The sequence below is a fragment of the Girardinichthys multiradiatus genome, chromosome 1, assembly GCF_021462225.1.
Source record: "Girardinichthys multiradiatus isolate DD_20200921_A chromosome 1, DD_fGirMul_XY1, whole genome shotgun sequence".
NCBI classification, from domain to species: domain Eukaryota; kingdom Metazoa; phylum Chordata; class Actinopteri; order Cyprinodontiformes; family Goodeidae; genus Girardinichthys; species Girardinichthys multiradiatus.
This window is the reverse complement of record NC_061794.1, coordinates 39,578,068-39,597,626: the sequence shown is the minus strand read 5'-3', so window position 1 is coordinate 39,597,626 and position 19,559 is coordinate 39,578,068. Positions and strand designations below refer to the sequence as shown.

Sequence of the window (19,559 nt, the reverse complement as noted above, 5' to 3'; positions counted from 1 at the left end):
ATTTGAAGAGTTTAATTTTATGTTGAAAAAGAAATGTGGGGATTTGTTGCTCTTGATTCACCTTCATGTAGAGAAAAAAACACGAAAAACACTAGCAGCAACAGCTTGATTTACACTCCTACTGACTTAATCAAAATTCATACTGTAATACTACTGACATACTGTAATTTCATGGTTTTAGGTGTTCTGCCGGACTACATTCTCACAGCGTTACATCATCAAGATCCACCTTGGATATTCAATGTTTTTGCTGAATTCCTTATGTTTGCATTTGAATTTCAGAAATGTAGCTTTAGCTCCACTGAGATTTGTTGGTTGCTTGAACCATTCAGAACCATTGGGTCCTTTAAAGAGAGACATGCAATGAAGCGTTAATTTACCATTAAGGTCTTTGTTTCTGGAATGTGCTCATTGAAGACTGATAGATGGGAGAGACTGTTGCAGTTTATACAAGTAAACTAAAGATATATTTGTTAATTTAGCACATTTTGGTAGATGTTTCAATTCAACAGTGGGTCAGCTGATTTAACAGAGAAAACAAAACTTTGGATTTGTTTCCTGCAACTGTCAGAGATGCATATAGCTCCATCGCAAGACCTCCTCTTGGTAAATCAGATCACAACTTGGGTTTCTCTGTTCTCTGTATGAATCCCTTGTTTGAAGGAGACCTGTGATAAAATTACTGTGAGAAGATAGTTGAGGGAAGAAAGAAACTGTACAAGGTTGTTCAGAGGCTACAGACTAGGATACAAAGTAGGATCCATTCTGTCGGCCACATGGAAATGGCATGATTGAGTGTGTAACTATGTAAACTTCTGTGTGGACAACACCATCCCCACCAGAACAGTGTGATGCTTCCCCAATAGAGATGAAACAGTGGTCAGACATGACAGATAGGATGAAGCAGAAGGGGAATCAGCTCAATGGAAATCTGGAAAGAGCCAATAAAGTGATTAGATTTCTCAGTAGGTTCATGTTTAAAACAGGCCCAGCATCCTCCTCTCCTGCTCCTAGCCAAGCAGACCAGTTTCTGGTAAGATATACAAAACATCTGATCTTGAACACAATTTAAAGCTTGGGAATTAATCTGAGATGGATTGTGAGATAAACTATTAAACTATGCTCCAGCATGTCACCATGTCTCTGTTGTTCCTCCTGGTCTGTAAATCCTTGTTAAACGAGTAGCTGTTTTCTCAGGTCCTGCCACCAGATGGAGTTTTAATAATATATTTATTAGACCTCCATCTGTTGCAGATGTAAGCAAAACCCGAAAACATTGATGTGACCGCAGATACAACGAATAACATTTGTTCTTGGACTGAAGCCACTCATGATAAATTGTCTTACAGACTTCTAGATCCTAAAATATTGTGAATCAGCTATTTTGTAAGATATTATAATTCAATTCAAGTCATCTTAACATTTGAAACTGGAAAGTGGAACTCGATAAGGACAGTGGTGACTTAAGCCTTAAGGAGGAATGCAGGGGTGATACAAACAAAGTCATGTGTTGGTTAAGGAAAAAAAAGGGAAGAGTCTCATATAGTCCTCGTCATGTTTTCGTCATGGTTCAGACAGTCAGCACCTCCAAATATGGCATTTCTGCTATTTCACACCATGTTTTACGCTACAGTAGAGAGATAGGCATTGAGAATGTCCCTCTCTTCTGCTTTTTACATAACAGTTTAAAAATAGTTCATTTCATTTTGATTTTAACGTATTTATTATTTACTTTGTTAATGAGAAAACACATTTAAGAGAGAAATAACAAAATATCTTCAAAAAAGTCTTAAACGTAAGAACACCACCTTATATCGAATACACATTGGTTCACATAGAACATTGAAAACACTTCCAAACTGCAAACATTCAGTTCATTTCAATTTGATTGAATTCTAAACTATTCAATTCAGCTTAATTCATTCAATTTAATTTACGTTCAAATAAATACATCCATCTATATGTGCTTTTCCTTGCAGGGGAGAAGCATGGTGGAGCTGATGCCTGTCTTCAGAGGTCATTGGGTTAGGTGTGTGGTAGATTCTGGACAGGTTGCCGGTCCATCACAGGGCATCACAGAGCCCACACAACCAAGCACACACAGTCACTCTTAGGGACAATTGGAGTAATCAATTAATATAGCAGTTATGTGTTCCCACTGTATAAATCAGGGAAAACATACAAACTCCATGCAGAAGGACCCCTCAGGTTGGGATTCAAACCCATGACCTGCTTGCCGCAAGGCAACAGTGCTAACAACAGTGCAACGTTGCAGTCCCCACTTCAGTTCAGTTTAATTCACGTGAATGAATTTAAGCAAAATATAGTTCAATCGCATCAATTCAGTATGGTTCATTTAAATTCAGATCACTTTAATTCAGTCACATTAAGTTCAGTTTATTTATGTAGTGAAACAAACACCATTTCAAGACACTTCTTAAGACAGTTAGGTCAGATTACATCCAGTTCAATTTATTCCAAATCTTAATGCAATACAGCCAAAGAAGTGAAAGGCAATCTATCTATGGATGCCTAGCCAGTTGCTTTAAGTTGTTGACTGCAATCATACCTTCTGAGCAAGCATGTGGTGACTATGGAAAGGAACAGCCCCCCTTTAACAAGCCTAAAACTCTACCAGTAGCAGGCTCACTGTGATGGGTCACCTCTTACAACCAAAGAAACACATAGCTAAGCACAGAGGCACATTGCCAGGAGTACTTTCTATGAGAAAGAAAAATAAAGAGTAAACAATTTATGACACCAATAATCCTACCAATGGCTTCATTCAGGAAAGAGTCCCTTCTTAACACAAAAAATACTTTCTATGGAAAGTAACTCAAAGAGAGTACACACAGGTAATATCAGTGATAGCTAACAGTACTACGGCAAAAAGAAAGTTTCATTTTGAAATTAATGCGATCTGTCTGAGCGATAGGAAAACATGGCTTTTTAGGGCTTCCCGTTGTTTTCCATCAACGCGTAGCTTTCATTTAGGCATGTGGCCACATGTTAAAAAGTTTTGGTTTTTTTACATGGAAAACGCAGATCAGCTATTATTTAGGGAAACACCCAAGAAATTAAATGAATAAACATCCAATATGCTACTTGAAGATCCTGCCTAATGTGAATCACATGATAATGTTTTGTGGCTATTTGCTTTCACTTTGACAGAAAACCCTGTGGAGACACAGCGGTTGGCAGCATGAAGGTTCTGGGTTAAATTTGAACTGGCCCTTTCTGGGTTCATTTAGTATGTTCCATCCCTTGTGCACGAATAATGTTGTCTACAGTTTCTCCAGTTCCCTCAGGTTGTGTTTAGAGGACTCAGTCCCTAGATTTTTCTGAAAGTAATGCATGCCGTTCCCTTCTGACCAAAGAGTAACAGAACCACCCAGACCATTCTCAGTATCAGATCCAAATATAGTATAAGTGTCTGGGATGGGTATGGGTTTGGATCACTGTTCTTGGTAAAGATAATTTTCTCTTCTGTGATTTGACCATTGATACTGAAAAATAGAACAATACATTTTTTTCCAGGGATGTTTATGTATTTTTAAAAATTATTTAAGCATTGCAAACTTTTGCTGTGTTTTGATGTTTTGTCCTTAAAGTTGCGCAGATGAAGGTACAGTTGACAAGCCAATGAGGTCAATAGAAAGGGGCCAACAGATAATGTGAAAACCTTAATTGGAGGAAGAAAGGGACAAACTATTTATCTATCTTTACATGGCCTTATCCTTTTAATTTTTATCTTCAGTAAAGTTCTCCAGCTCCTCCTGGAGGACCCTAAGGTGTTTCCTGTCCAGAGGGACAATACAGTCCCTCAAACGTAGTTTAGACGTCCGAGGCTCTCCTCTCAAAGGGAAATCTCAAAGTTGAAGTTTTCCAAGAGTAATGAAATTAGCTGCTCTCCCTGAAAGGACAAAGCTCAACAACTTTCTAAGGTATAGGGTCTTCCAGTAGTAAACTGGCCTCAGCAAAGAGAACGGTTCATAGGCTTTGATGAAGCAATACTATAGAAAACAGCATTACCTGGCAAAGTGAAATTGAAGCAATTTACTCAGCCTGAAGAAGTAACAGCTTTTTAAAAAAGTTCCTTCAGACACTAAGAGATCAAACAGCCCTTGGGTGCAGAGCAACACTTGTCGCCAGAGGACTTACCTAGGAGTTCAGTGTATCTCCTTGGTCAGAATATCTGTTAATCAGTCACTGTTCAGTCTCCATGGTAGCTGTAATTCTGGCTAATATATATGTCTGTTACTGCTTTGGGTTTTAACTTAGGTCTGTACTGCAGCATCAGGACATTTTGCAAAAAACTTTTTGTTTTCCTGCCTGGACAGAAGGATGTTACCTTAGCTGCCAGCCTGCTATACATCCAGCTGGATTCAGATATGTTTCTTTGAAAATGGTCCAAAACAAAACCATGGCAGTCTCTTTGTTGCAGGTGTTTAGCCAATATTGTTAGCCTTAGGGCAGATGTAAATAATCCATCTAAGGACAAACATCCGCATGAAAAAGTATTGGTATAATTTTTACCTGCAGATAAACTCAAAGTTCAGCTTCAATTACCCAGCCTCTATTTCCATTCAATTCAGTACATATTACTTTGGCCAATTCAGCCAGCAAGGCTGCCCCTCAGAAGTTGGACATACTACCCCTCCTCTACAACAATGCCTTCTTACATAAACATACGCCACCTTTGTCTCCATCGAAACCCCCCCCAAAAAACCCAACAACCTCCGGTGTGGCGCAATCAGCCAAAAAGAAACTTAGCTGTCCTGGAAAAAGAGAGCGAACGAGCAAACTGCTATTCTCGGACACACACGAAACAGGGAAAACATTTTGGAACAGAAGGAAGGAAGTCCCCCTCTAACCTGTACAAGATGTTGCTCAGGTCAGTTGCCATGCAAGGTGGGACAAAGTAATTCCTAAATAGTTTCTTGGTACTGGAATATTTTGCAATGCAAAAACTGTTCATTGTCCCAGCTGTATTAGAAGCATGCAACAGGCCTGAAATACAGGAATAAATGTAAATTCATAGATAAAATTAGGTTTGAAAAACAAAGCATGAATTTTATTTGTTCCTTAAAAATTTAAACAAACAGAGGCCTGCAAAAAGTATGTCTACAACTTAAACTTTTTAACATTTTATCACATGGAAGTCACAAACATCTTTTATTTGGATTTTATGTGATAAACTAACACAAATTATTGCATAATTGGGAATACTTTGTAGAGCCACCATTCACACCATTTATAGCTGCTCGTATTTTGGGGCAACCAACTTTGTATATCTAGCGACAAAACGTTTTTGCCCATTCTTTTTGGAAAAACAGCTCAAACTCAGTAAGATTGGGTGAAAAACATCAGTCTGTAAGTTTAGGGACATTGTCTTCTGGATAGACTTGTGTTTAGCTCCATTCATCTGTCCATCAACAATGACCAGTTTCCCAGTCATTGTGGATGAAAAGAATCCCCAGAGCATAATGCCCCCACCCCCATGTTTTGCTATTTGGATGGTGTGCTCAGGATGCCGTGTCATGCTAGTTTTCCACCACACATAGCAGTTTGCATGTAAAACAGTTGCTTGTGGTTGCATTGCTTGTGGCAAACTGTAAACAAGACTTCTAATAGCTTTTCTCTTGACTTTCTTCCATTAAGGCCTGAATTCTGGAGTACAAAACTAATAGTTATCTCGTCAACAGATTGTTCCCACCTGAGCTGTAAATCTCTGGAGCTCTTCAAGAGTTACCATGACCCTGTTGGGTGCTTCTCTGATTAATGCTCTTCTTCTGTTTAAATGGAGACCTACCTGTGTCCGGGTAGGTTTACCACTGTGTCCCACGGTCTTCCCATTCTCAGATGATGGATTTAACAACACGTTTGTTCACTAATTCAGTTCAATTCAATTCAAAAATACTTTATTAATCCCAAAGGGAAATTAAATGTTGTAGCTCATTAAGAAGGTGTCTTCAAAGAGCCGTTGTAGATGTTGGTGGCTTTTGGCAAGAAGGATCTCCTGTAGCGCTCCGTCTTACAGCAGATCTGAAGAAGCATCTGACAGAAGAAACTCTGTTGCTGTACAACAGTCTCATGAAGAGGATACTCAGGGTTCTCCATAATGTTCTTCATTTAAGAAGAATCCTTCTTTCCACAATGATCTCCAGAGGTTCCAGAGGAGTCCCCAGAACAAAACCAGCCTTTTTTATCAGCTTGTTGAGCTTTTTTAAGTCCCTGGCTCTGATGCTGCTTCCCCAGCAGATGATGGGAGAAGAGATCACACTTTCCACAACAGACCTGTAGAAGATATGCAGCATCTTGCCACAAACACTGAAGAATCTAAGCTTCCTCAAGAAGTACAGTCTGCTCTGTCCCTTCTTGTAGATGGCTTCACAGTTGCATCTCCACTCTAGTTTGTTGTCCAGGTGAACACCGAGGTATTTATACTCCTCCACCACCTCCACCTCTTCTCCCACGATGGAAATAGTTTTTGACTTATTCCTGTTTCTCTTAAAATCTACAATCATCTCCTTTGTTTTAGTCAAGTTCAAGATGAGATGCTCTGTAAGAAACTTCTGAGGCCTTCAAAGAACAGATGGGTTTAAACTAAGATTAAAGTACAATCGTTGGCTATATTTACTAATTAGGTGATGGTAATTGCTTGCGTTGGCTTTTATTTATGGGAGACAGAGTAAATTGGGCTGAATACAAAAAATCCCCACAAGTTTCATTTTCCATTTGTTGGTCTATCAAATTCAATATCAACAAAACACATAGAAATTTTAAGGTTTTCTGGAAAAATATGAAAACATTACCTGGATACTTTTGCAAGACACTATTTGTGGAAGAATGACAGTTCCTGAATTATTCTGATTTGGGATCGCATACCTCATTCTCCATCTTCTCTATTCTATTCATCCAGCATGTACACAGACTAGCTGTCTGGGAAAAATATGTACATATAGGTCCTTCTCAAAATATTAGCATATTGTGATAAAGTTAATTATTTTCCATAATGTCACGATGAAAATTTAACATTCATATATTTTAGATTCATTGCACACTAACTGAAATATTTCAGGTCTTTTATTGTCTTAATACGGATGATTTTGGCATACAGCTCATGAAAACCCAAAATTCCTATCTCACAAAATTAGCATATTTCATCCAACCAATAAAAGAAAAGTGTTTTTAATACAAAAAACGTCAACCTTCAAATAATCATGTACAGTTATGCACTCAATACTTGGTCGGGAATCCTTTGGCAGAAATGACTGCTTCAATGCGGCGTGGCATGGAGGCAATCAGCCTGTGGCACTGCTGAGGTCTTATGGAGGCCCAGGATGCTTCGATAGCGGCCTTTAGCTCATCCAGAGTGTTGGGTCTTGAGTCTCTCAACGTTCTCTTCACAATATCCCACAGATTCTCTATGGGGTTCAGGTCAGGAGAGTTGGCAGGCCAATTGAGCACAGTGATACCATGGTCAGTAAACCATTTACCAGTGGTTTTGGCACTGTGAGCAGGTGCCAGGTCGTGCTGAAAAATGAAATCTTCATCTCTATAAAGCTTTTCAGCAGATGGAAGCATGAAGTGCTCCAAAATCTCCTGATAGCTAGCTGCATTGACCCTGCCCTTGATAAAACACAGTGGACCAACACCAGCAGCTGACACGGCACCCCAGACCATCACTGACTGTGGTTACTTGACACTGGACTTCTGGCATTTTGGCATTTCCTTCTCCCCAGTCTTCCTCCAGACTCTGGCACCTTGATTTCCGAATGACATGCAGAATTTGCTTTCATCTGAAAAAAGTACTTTGGACCACTGAGCAACAGACCAGTGCTGCTTCTCTGTAGCCCAGGTCAGGCGCTTCTGCTGCTGTTTCTGGTTCAAAAGTGGCTTGACCTGGCAAATGCGGCACCTGTAGCCCATTTCCTGCACACGCCTGTGCACGGTGGCTCTGGATGTTTTTACTCCAGACTCAGTCCACTGCTTCCGCAGGTCCCCCAAGGTCTGGAATCGGCCCTTCTCCACAATCTTCCTCAGGGTCCGGTCACCTCTTCTCGTTGTGCAGCGTTTTCTGCCACACTTTTTCCTTCCCACAGACTTCCCACTGAGGTGCCTTAATACAGCACTTTAGGAACAGCCTATTCGTTCAGAAATTTCTTTCTGTGTCTTACCCTCTTGCTTGAGGGTGTCAATAGTGGCCTTTTGGACAGCAGTCAGGTCGGCAGTCTTACCCATGATTGGGGTTTTGAGTGATGAACCAGGCTGGGAGTCTTAAAGGCCTCAGGAATCTTTTGCAGGTGTTTAGAGTTAACACGTTGATTCAGATTATTAGGTTCATAGCTCGTTTAGAGACCCTTTTAATGATATGCTAATTTTGTGAGATAGGAATTTTGGGTTTTCATGAGCTGTATGCCAAAATCATCCGTATTAAGACAATAAAAGACCTGAAATATTTCAGTTAGTGTGCAATGAATCTAAAATATATGAATGTTAAATTTTCATCATGACATTATGGAAAATAATTAACTTTATCACAATATGCTAATATTTTGAGAAGGACCTGTACAGATGCCCACAACATATCCAGTTGCAAGCAAACGTTCCACATGTGGCAGACCCCTTATAGGAATACAAGTGACCTCTTGCAAAGAAGAAGCAAGTGGGAGCAAAGGTACAGTGCCTTGCGAAAGTACTCGGCCCCCCTTGAACTTTTCAACAGTTTGCCACATTTCAGGCTTCAAACATAAAAATATAAAATTCTAATTTTTTGGGAAGAATCAACAAGTGGGACACAATCGTGAAGTGGAATGAAATTTATTGGATGAGTCAAACTTGTTTAACAAATAAAAAACTGAAAAGTGGGGCGTGCAATATTATTTCACTAATCACACCCAGACTAGATTACGGCCAAACCTGTAGAATCAAGAAATCACTTAACTAGGACCTTACTGACAACATAAAGTAGGCTTGAAGATGCTCCACCCCAAATAAATTCAAAAAGTGATGAGAAAGAAAGTCATTGATCTATCAGTCTAGAAAGGCTTCAGAAGCCTTTTCTAAGGCTTTCAGACTATAAACTACACAATAAACCCAGAACAAAATCTAAAGAATGTCATGCCTTACGTTTCTCAGACAATAAGAAAGAGACTGGAAAATGACCTCAATGGGAATGTTCCAAGGCCAAAACCTCTGCTGACCAGAAAGAACACAAAGGCCTGAATACAAGAAAATCATACCTACAACCAAACACGGCGCTGGTAGTGTGATGGTCTGAGGCTGCTTTGTTTCTTCAGAACATGGAGGACTTGTGGTAACTGATTAAAACATGAATTTTGCTCTCTAGCAGAAAATCTTTAAGGAGACTGTTTGGCCACCAGTTCGGGACCTTTACCTAAAACACACTTGCTTTGTAGAACAACGATGTGAAGCACACCAGCAAGTCCTCCTCTGAAACTGAAGTTCAAAAACTGGACTTAAATCCTATTGAGGCACTGAGTTAAACTGTAAACCTATAACAGCTTGGTCATCCTTAAAAATTATCTTTGCAGCCCATGTGCCATTTAAGACCTCTGGTGAACTGTTGAAGCCTCATTGTTCTGCTCTGGAAAAACACGAGTTTGTGTTTTCTAAAATTAACAAATGAAAGCTATAAATTGAATTAGAATGTTCTCCGGGGATTGGAAACATCTAAATTAATAAATGGCAATCATAAGTATAAATTGGATGTGGAATTCTGGAAAATACATGCAAAGCACAGCAAATAGCATCTTCTCTGCTTCATTTACATCTGCATGTAAGCTACAAAGGATCAGACTTCAACTGTAGTTTTTTTTTTTCATCTTGTAGAGCTGACAGGGTTTGGTAAATGCTTTGGTTAAAATCACTTTCTTTGGAGCCCTCCCATCTCATGTTGCATACATTACAAAGCAGAGCTTCTCTGTGGAGCTTCTCACTGTTGTCCTAATGATTTGGAAAGATTTTTAATTACACTTCCAGCCTTTAGGGAACCTTATGTAATGTTTGGAGGAGGTGGTGCACCGAGAAATGGCATTGTATTTATGGCAATACATGATAGGTAAGTACGAGATCAATTGCTGCTACATTATATAATTCCAAAACCTCTTTAGATAGACATTAAAACCTACATAAATTCAACAGACTACCAAATGTTATTGTACTGGCGACAACCTGAAAATAATTGGTTGAAAATGTGCCCAGAGGTCCATCGAGGAAAGGATCCAATTAACACAAACAGCGGCAAGTGTCTCATGATACAGATTAAAAAAAGAGTAAAATTGGTTACTGTGCTGCTAGCACCCCCAAAGTGAAAGAAAACAGATCAAGGGTCTGGAGATCACTTTCCAGTTCAAACTGGTAAAAAGATTTATATTCAAAATTTTGTCTTAAGGCTTATGATCATCATAAAAACCCTGGTTACTTTGGGTGAATTTGACAGCATGAGGACACACAAACACATTAATTGTCCATTATTTTTTATAATTTCTTATTCTTGGAATCACATTTTATAAGTTAAATATTGATGTTTATGCATGTATTTGTACAGTATCTTGCAAAAGTACTCCTACACCTTGAACTTTTTCAACCACAAACATGTATTTTATTGGAATTTTATGTGACTGACCAACTATGTGCAGTGGAAAATGTTGAAGTGGAGGAAATATTACATGTGGTTTTCAAAATCTTTTACAAATAAAATATAAGGAATGTTTGTGGTGTATTTGTATTCAGTTCCCTATGGGTCAATAGTATTTACAAGCATATTTTATTGCAATTACAGCTGCAAGTCTTTTCATGTCTCTCCAGCTTTACACATCTGATGAACCTTATACCTAAGACAACAGTTCAACAATTACTTGGATATTTTTTAAACACTATATAATTTATTATAATATTGACAGAGCTAAAATATATTTTTTGCTTTTTTATAGCAAAACAGCAAATAAACAACTACAGATCATCACACATTTTTTAAATAATGTGTTCTAATGTGAATAACACAAATACTTGTCAAAGTTGATTGCAAAGATTCAGATTGCAAAATTGGCCATCACTATTCTCAACATGGGTCCAAACTTGTTGTTTGATGGCAAACATTTAAGCACAAAATGAATACAGTTTGATTTTAAGATCAGACACCATATCATTACCAACCTTGATTTGATGTGTCATGGGATAAAGTGTTATTTAATACATTTAATGTTATATTTCACTAACTTGTCTGCCATGTTGGCACATGGAATTCAAGGACCGGCATTGTATTCCTGTCTGAAACTCAAGTCTATTGCTCTTTGCAAGGCTATAAATACACAACTGAGTAATACATGGTAAGATGAACTGCATCTTAAGGTACACAAACTAGCTCAGCACCTTGTGGAACTATTAACTGATTTGTTTTAATTATATTCTATTGACTTTATTGCATTCATTTCAGTGAATGTTATTAAGTTTTGACCACAGAAAAATAGGAAATAATTAAGATGTTAAAATTTCAGTATGCTTTTTGTCAATTTACACCAGTATGTGGCATTTCGAGGTATTTCCTCCTTAAAAATCTCTAAGAATTGAAAGAAATACCAGAGACTTCCTGTTTATAAATAATGAAACCATTTCCCCTTTTGTTTCCAGTTCAGAAGTATCACAACATTCAAGAAAAGGAAAGAAAAACTAAAGATTTGCTCAGTTAGAAAAAGTTATATGCAGGCTGCCATCATCTACCTGCAGCAGGAAACGTCTTAATTCAGATTTACTGGGCTTTATCTGTCTCTGGGTCCCGGTCTGGAGGACAATGCTGCGGTTCTTCGCTGAATGCGCGTCAACGGAATCCCGTAGTGCGTCACCAGGCAGCTATTCTGTCTATCTAGCGCTCTGATTGGCTGCGGGTTGGAAACCTCCCCGCCCACCGCGCACGCTAGCGTGGAAACCTCTCAGTGGCGTCATGGAGACACTGAAGTAAAGTATAAGAGCGCAGCTCGGAGCGGGGCGCAGGGACTGCCGCTCTGCTGGGATACGCTCGAGATGACACATGGACGCTTGTAGACGGTTTTGAACACTCGTTCGGACCAGGCAGGTAAGAAACTGTTTTTACATTGGTTCTCATAAACATTAATGCGCAAAGAATAAGCATTAATTTGTGGTTGGCTGCCGCGTTGTGGCGCTTTGCTGCAGATTTCTTTTTGCTCCGGAAAGAAAAGCAGCTTGTATTGGAGATAATTAAAACTGAAAATAACCGCTAGTTGCGGTGTGTTTTTGCGTTAAATATGTCAATGTATAAAGTTTGTGTTGAGCCAACTTGGTGTTCATGTGTTGTGTGTTGCTCTGTGCCCCTGCCTTTAAATTCAACCTCCTTGCACCTTGCGGTGATTTTTACATTTAGTAAATGATTACGTGACTGTTACCATGACCAGCAGTAAACGTTCTAGGTTTTTAGGGTCACCAAACAGAGAATATGCTTCATTCACTGAAACGACTTTATTAACATAAAAATAAACCTATTACTAATCATAGGGAACTCTTAATTAGTCTGAAGTTTTCTTTGGTCGAACGGTTTTATAGGATTTGTGTTGACATGGCTTGATTTGTGTCTAAACACAATGAACTTTGAAAAAAATATTGCACAAATTGAAAATATATTATTATTTCCACATATACAGTGCCTTACAAAAGTATTTATTAACATTTTGTCTCATTGCCACTGCGACCTTCAGTTCCTTTTATTTGGATTTTATGTGATAATCAACACAAAGTAGTGAATAATTGTAAAGTGCAAGAAAAGGGTCCATGGTTTTTAAAATATTTTAGTTAACTATGCTTTGTCAATACTTCGTTGTACCACTGTTTCACTGGTATCACACCCGAAAGTCCTTTTTGTTATGCCTCCACTAGCTTTGAAGAGTTGGAGACTATAATTGTTGCACATTATTATTATCTTTTTTGCCAAAAAGCACAATTAAATTAGATAAAGAGCACATGTAAACATACATTTTTCTGTCATAACACATATGATTGCATTTCCAATAAACGATGACCAGCTATTCTGTCTCTAATTAAGAAAAGTATCCCCACATCATGATGCTGCCATTGCCATGGTTCAATATGGGGATAGATTGTATGTGACAGACCAACACAGAGTGGAGCATATAATTGGGAATTGGAAGAAAAATGATAAGTAAAATCTGAAAAGTGTGCCATGCAAGTGTGCATAAGACTTGACTCTGGGGTGGAAGTTTACCTTACAGCTGGATAACTTTAAACATACTGTCAGGGCAACAATGGAAGGGTTTAGATCCAAACATATTCTTCTGTTAGAATGGTCTAGTCAAAGTCTTCAACTAAATGTAATTATGGCAAAACTTGAAAAGTTATGTTTACCGGTGCTCTCCATCTAGTCTGACTGAGCTTGAGCTACTTTGCAAAGATGAATGAGCCTAAACGTCAGTCACTAGATCAACAAACAGACACATCTCAAAACACCAGGAGCTGTAACTGCTGCAAAAGAGGGTTCTACAAGAACAGTAAATGCAAAAGTACAACAAAAAGCATTTATCATATTTTTTTCACTTTTAAACTTTAAACTTTGAAAGCCATTATTTTCCTTCCACCAATTAAGCACTACTTTGTGTTTGAGCCATCACATAAAATCCCAATCAAATACACTGAAGCATTTGGTTGTAACATGACAAAGTGTAGAAGTTCAAGCTGAATGAATAGTTTTGCAAGGGGCTGGAGAAGATTATCTGACTACAGTTTAGAGGACTTTTAAGAACTACTAGTATAGATTTTTAACTTCATTAACAGTTTTACATGTTTTACAATTTTGCAGCCATGACTTGCACACATCCCCAGCATGGATCCCAGTTCTATGAGAACAACATGAGCAGCTTGGAGTCTCAGAGTGCAGACCTTACCCCTTGGCTGGACATGAGCAACCTCTCAGCCTCTTCTCTGCCAATTGCCAATGGCTTGCTGCGCACACCCGCTGAGGACTATGAAGCCTACTCCTGCCAGTTCACTACAGCACCTGCCCAGGTAACTTCTCCCTCTGACCAGGAGGGACATTACAACATGGAGGAGCTTCAGATTTACGGCTGCTACCCAGGGCCACTTATGCTGAACTACCCGGGTGAAGCCATGTCTCCCAGTGGGTCGGATTATTATGGCAGCCCTGCAGCAGCCTCGTCCCCTTCAACGCCTGGATTTCAGGGCCAGCAGGCCTCAAACTGGGATTCGGTCTTTGGAACATATTCGGCCAGTCCTGAATGTTGGGTGGCTAAGGACATCTCAGGACCAAATGCATCCACTTTATTTCCATTCAGCTCTGGGCCTGTGGAGGATGTGTCTCATTTTGGTCCGTCGCTTTTGCAAGAGCAGGAACTTTTTGCTTTGGCTCATCCTCTTCAATCTGGACTGACCTTCCCGTCTGTTGTGAGGGAGCACGGACTCAGTCTTCATGGCAGCGTACAGCTGGACACAAGCTTATCGCCCAAGCTGAAACGTGGAAATGAGGGTGATTGCGCTGTGTGTGGAGACCATGCCTCCTGTCAGCACTATGGGGTTCGCACCTGTGAAGGATGTAAAGGCTTTTTCAAGGTAAACAGTTGACAAATACATGTAGAAACTGTTCTTGTAAGAAGAAACACACTGCTGTGCCACTCTACTGGACAGGTTCACACTAATTCTGTCTCTTGTTTTACAGCGCACAGTGCAGAAAAACTCCAGATACATTTGCAATGCCAACAAAGACTGTCCGGTGGACAAGAAGAGACGCAATCGGTGCCAGTTCTGCCGCTTCCAGAAGTGCCTCGCTGTAGGAATGGTGAAGGAAGGTGAGTAAAATGTAGGAAATTCTGGGAATTTCTTATTAGAGATCAGCCCAGAGATGACTGGAGAAAATAAAATGACTATGCTGCCATTTTGTTACAATCCCATTGTCATTGAACATGAGGATTTCCTCTTTGTAATACCACAAAGTCCTCTCAGTTCTCCTAACTCCTAACATGAGCTTTTTCCTGCCACCTCCGATAATATGTTGCTTACAAAACTGTGGTGGTTTACTATTAAATTCAAATTAACTGCTTATCCAGGAAAACCTTCTTGCGGTCTGATTTAATTCTGACTTAATCAAGGCTCATCATCCTCATTCCCTGCAGAAATGTATCTTCTTTGCTGATTTAAAGCAAGAACTTCGTGTTATAAAAGTTTCTTTAGTGCATTTGCATCATGCATTAAAATTTTTAAAGGTCTTTTTGCTTATTTGTCATGCCTGAAATGAGATTTTTGGGGAATTTTGCCACTTTTAACAAATTTATATTTTTGGGAATTGCATCAGGTGTTCAGATCAAGTCTCAACTGTTAGGAGAAGCTGGACATGGTGAACAGTATCTGTGTGTCTGGTCAAATTAGGCTTTTTACTGGAAGGACTTTTAAAACCTTTAGAAGTCCTCCTGATACATTAAAGTGTTTTTCAACAGTTACATGAAAAGCATGTTAGTGGGTTTTGTTAAATAAAACAAAATCATGGTGCATCCATAAGTACCATAATTACAACTAAATATGCTAAAGTACAACATTATGTGTACTTAGCATGCACTGTTCTTGGTAAACAATAGAAACAAAGTGAACCTGATTTTTTTCTTTCCTTACAGTTGTGAGAACAGACAGCCTGAAAGGGCGTAGAGGTCGTCTACCTTCAAAGCCTAAAGTGGTTCAGGACATGCCAGCCCCTGTGTCCCCAGTGGACATGATCGGTTCCCTTGTTAGGGCCCAAACAGAGTCAAACCCCAGAATCGGGGCTTTAGATTATACTAAGGTGAGAATGAACACAGTCTTTTCTACATTTTTGAGTTCGTACGGTGCAGTTTGACCAGAGCCTGAGACCTAACATCTGTTTTTTCTTTATTTCTTTTCAGTATGATGACCAGAAATTCAGCACGGACCAGAAGGAAGATGTCATTTATGTCAAACAATTCTATGACCTGCTCACAGCGTCTTTCGAGGCCATAAGGAAGTGGGCGAAGGATATCCCTGGTTTCTCTGATTTCTGTCTTGAGGATCAGGAACTTCTGTTGGAATGTGCATTTATTGAACTCTTCATTCTGCGTCTTGCATATCGGTAACTACAACTCCCAATTATTATTATTATTATTATTGTTGTTGTTTGTTTTTGGGACATTTAGGCATTAAATTTACTCTAAGACATTAAAAAATATATATATCGTCAACCTTTTTTTTTAAAGGTCAAACCCTGAAACAGGGGAACTAATTTTCTGCGACGGCACTGTACTTCACAAAACGCAGTGTGTTCGAAGCTTCGGGGAATGGATCATCTCCATCCTGGAGTTTTCTCAAAGTCTTCACTGCATGAAGCTGGACGATGAATACTTCGCCTGCCTCAGTGCCTTGGTTATAATCACTGGTAAGCTTAACATTCTGACCTCCATTTTAGTTTAAATAGCAATGACAGCAGAGGCAAGAATACACACAGCAAATCTCCTTCAAGTTTTATTATATTTGTGTAACGTAAGACTGGAAGAACAGGTGCATGGCAAAGAGTAACATAGGCTAATTTATGACACAATGTCATATATCGCACCCTGTCAGAGTGAAGGTTAACATGGTGACCCAAGGAGAGGGTGGGAAGGTTTCCAGTGCATCTGTGCATTTTATCAGTTCACAAACACAATCTTTGACATATTTTTGTGGGAATTTATGTGATAGACAATCACAAAGTAGACTTAAAAAGTGTGTCATACATCATCAGTTGGTTAGAAGTCACCTAATTAGTAAATAGAGTCCACTTGTATATCCTAGTATAGGTACAGCTGTTCTGTGAAGGCCTCAGAGGTTTGTTAGAGAAAACAAGAAAACAAACAGCATAATGAAGACCAAGGAACATGACAGAAACGTCAAGGAAAAGTTCTGGAGATGTTTATAGCAGAGTTAGGTTATAAAGTAATATCCCAGGTTCTGATCATCTGAAAAAATGTAGATTGTAGCAGAACTGCAAACCTTCCATTATAAGATCTACATAAACCGACAAGAAGAGCATTAATCAGAGAAGCATCCAAGACACCCATGGTAACTCAGGAGGAGGTGCAGAAATCCACAGCTCGGGTGGATATATCCGTCCAAAGAGAACTGTCAGTTGTGCACTCAGCAAATATGGCCTTTATGGAAGAGTGGCAAAAAGAAAACAGTTTTTCAAAATAAGCCATAACAAATCCTGTTTAGAGTGTGCCACAAGCCATGTAGTTTAGATCTGTGGCCCAGTAAATTTCAGACCTAAATCTAATTGAGAAACAATGGCAAGACTTAAAAAATGATGTACACAGACACTCTCCATCCAGTCTGACTGAGCATGAGTTATGTTGCAAAGAGTAATGGGCAGGAATTTCACTGTCTAGATGTGCAAAGCTTGTAGAGTCACACCCCAAAAGACCTGCAGTTGTCAATCAGTCAGTCAGTCATTTTCTACCGCTTATTTCATAGTGGGTCGCGGGGGAGCTGGTGCCTATCTCCAGCAGTCTATGGGCGAGAGGCAGGGTACACCCTGGACAGGTCGCCAGTCCATCGCAGGGCAACACTCAAACAACCATGCAAACACTCATTCATACACTGAAGGGCAATTTAGAGAGACCAATTAACCTAACAGGCATGTCTTTGGACTGTGGGAAGAAGCCGGAGTACCCGGTGAGAACCCACGCATGCACGGGGAGACCTGCAGTTGTAATTGCAGCAAAATGCGGTTCTGTCACTCATTTTTGATTTTTATTTGTAGAAAAAATGAAACCTTGTGTCACTTTATGTATTACTGTGTTGGTCTATCAAATAAAATCCCATTAAAATGTATATTGAAGTTAGTGGCTGTAATATGACAAAAAAGGGTTTTAGGTACTTTTGTAAGGAACTGGAAATAGTGTAGTGATGGTACAGCAAGAAACATAAAGTCTAAAGAATAGTTGTGTTTGTAAAAGTGCGAAAAACAAAGCTCAGCATGTCGTACTGTTTTGAATTGCAGATCGTCATGGTCTGAAGGAGCCCAAACGTGTGGAGGACTTTCAGAATCAGCTCATCACCTGCCTGAAAAACCACATGTCTGGCTGTGGTTCTGAGTCCTTACCATCTAATTACTTGTCCAGACTCCTTGGGAAGTTGCCTGACCTCAGGACTCTGAGCACGCAAGGCCGCCAGCGCATCTTTTACCTTAAATTGTCAAATCTTGTTCCCCAGCCTCCGATGGTAGAAAAGATCTTTATGGACACTCTGTTGTTTTAAAATGGGGGGGGGGGGGTCTCTTCTGAACCAGGGAATATTGCCAGACCTGTCCCATCGGCCCTGATGTGAACACAAGCAATCTCTGCGCAGCTTTTTCGCCAGGTTGCAAGCAGAAAGCATAACTGTGAGATCTGAAGATTGATTGAATGGATCTGGTTAAACATTGAAATTCTTTTACAAAACCAACTTTTAATCCAAACACTTTCCATTTCTCAAGACGTGAGGCAGAAGTCTCTTAAAGCTCAATTACACTTTATATTTAACATAATGTTTTGGTGATATTTTTGGTAGCTGAAATCTACAAAGTTATTCAGTGGTATCGTTCATGTATCATGAATCAACATTGAGCAGCTAATATACTGTGTATTTTTTTAAGTACAGTCTTACACACTGTGGTTTTTGAATCATCTGAAGTAAACCACAGCTGTTTTGACACATGAAATGTGATGGAATCCCAGCGTACAGGGAGATCTTGTTGTGGTTTTGTTTTTTTATATGTAAAAGTGAAATTTCACTGCTAAAATTGAAATAAATTCATATTAATTTGTCTTTACTTTGGAAACTTGAAATTCTTGCAACCAACACGGCAGAGTGTCAGATTGTGCTTGCAGCTTGTAAACCTGGGTCAAGTACAGAGTCCTCTTTTAGCTCCCAGATGACGACCCCATGCACCTCCCACCCAGTTATGTACTGGTCTCCTTTTAGAAAGCAATGGAACTCCCTGTCTTGTCTTGAATAACCCAGACTGCCGTATCATTATGTTATGCATGTGTGGCATTACATAAACGCACATCTCATGGTGCTTGTAGTACAAAGATCCTTGAAGGAAGTGATGACTGTGTAAAACTGTCAAACAGGAACGAATTAGATCATCAGTGATTCGCAGGAGTAATGAGCATGAAGCATGAGTCAGACTGGAGCACAAAGAAGCCTAACCAAACTCTAAGGACATGGAGACCAGTTTCATAAAATGATGGTGCAAAAACACAGACTTAAGAAAAAAGGTGAATTTATTTCAAAATTATGGGACAACTCCATGATGGAGCAAAAGATGTAAGCATTAATCTCCTGGAGACCCAAAACACCAAGCCTTAACCTGACCAGCAGAGATTATTCAATAGAATAGAATCTGTTTCAAACAGCTGAGCAATGTGGGCTATGTGCAACCTAAAGAGAAATACAGGCAAAGACAAGCTCCCTTTGAGAACAGTTAGAAATATCAGCTGTTGCACAGAATCACCATAGATAATCAGAACTAC

At 39.4% G+C, this 19,559-nt stretch overlaps 1 protein-coding gene across 2 annotated transcripts; it reads left to right on the top strand.

Annotated features, from left to right (window-relative positions):
- The first annotated feature begins 11,962 nt into the window (after nucleotides 1–11,962).
- nr4a1 (nuclear receptor subfamily 4, group A, member 1) lies at nucleotides 11,963–18,853 on the top strand. 2 transcript variants are annotated; one of them, XM_047371642.1, is made up of 7 exons: nucleotides 11,963–12,097; nucleotides 13,850–14,616; nucleotides 14,723–14,852; nucleotides 15,672–15,835; nucleotides 15,936–16,138; nucleotides 16,263–16,441; nucleotides 18,044–18,853. In XM_047371642.1, the coding sequence occupies exons 2-7, from the start codon at nucleotides 13,852–13,854 to the stop codon at nucleotides 18,298–18,300; spliced, it is 1,698 nt and encodes a 565-aa protein (XP_047227598.1). In that variant the 5' UTR covers nucleotides 11,963–12,097; nucleotides 13,850–13,851; the 3' UTR covers nucleotides 18,301–18,853. The 2 variants fall into 2 exon arrangements, with proteins under 2 accessions (XP_047227598.1, XP_047227607.1); XM_047371651.1 differs by having other exon boundaries at nucleotides 11,968–12,093.
- Nucleotides 18,854–19,559: the final 706 nt, after the last annotated feature.

Coding starts and splice junctions, on each gene's coding strand:
- nr4a1 (XM_047371642.1), top strand. CDS start 13,852: ATGACTTGCACACATCCCCAGCATGGATCCCAGTTCTATGAGAACAAC. Junction 14,617..14,722: donor GATGTAAAGGCTTTTTCAAG/GTAAACAGTTGA, acceptor CTTGTTTTACAG/CGCACAGTGCAGAAAAACTC. Junction 16,139..16,262: donor ATTCTGCGTCTTGCATATCG/GTAACTACAACT, acceptor TTTTTTTTAAAG/GTCAAACCCTGAAACAGGGG.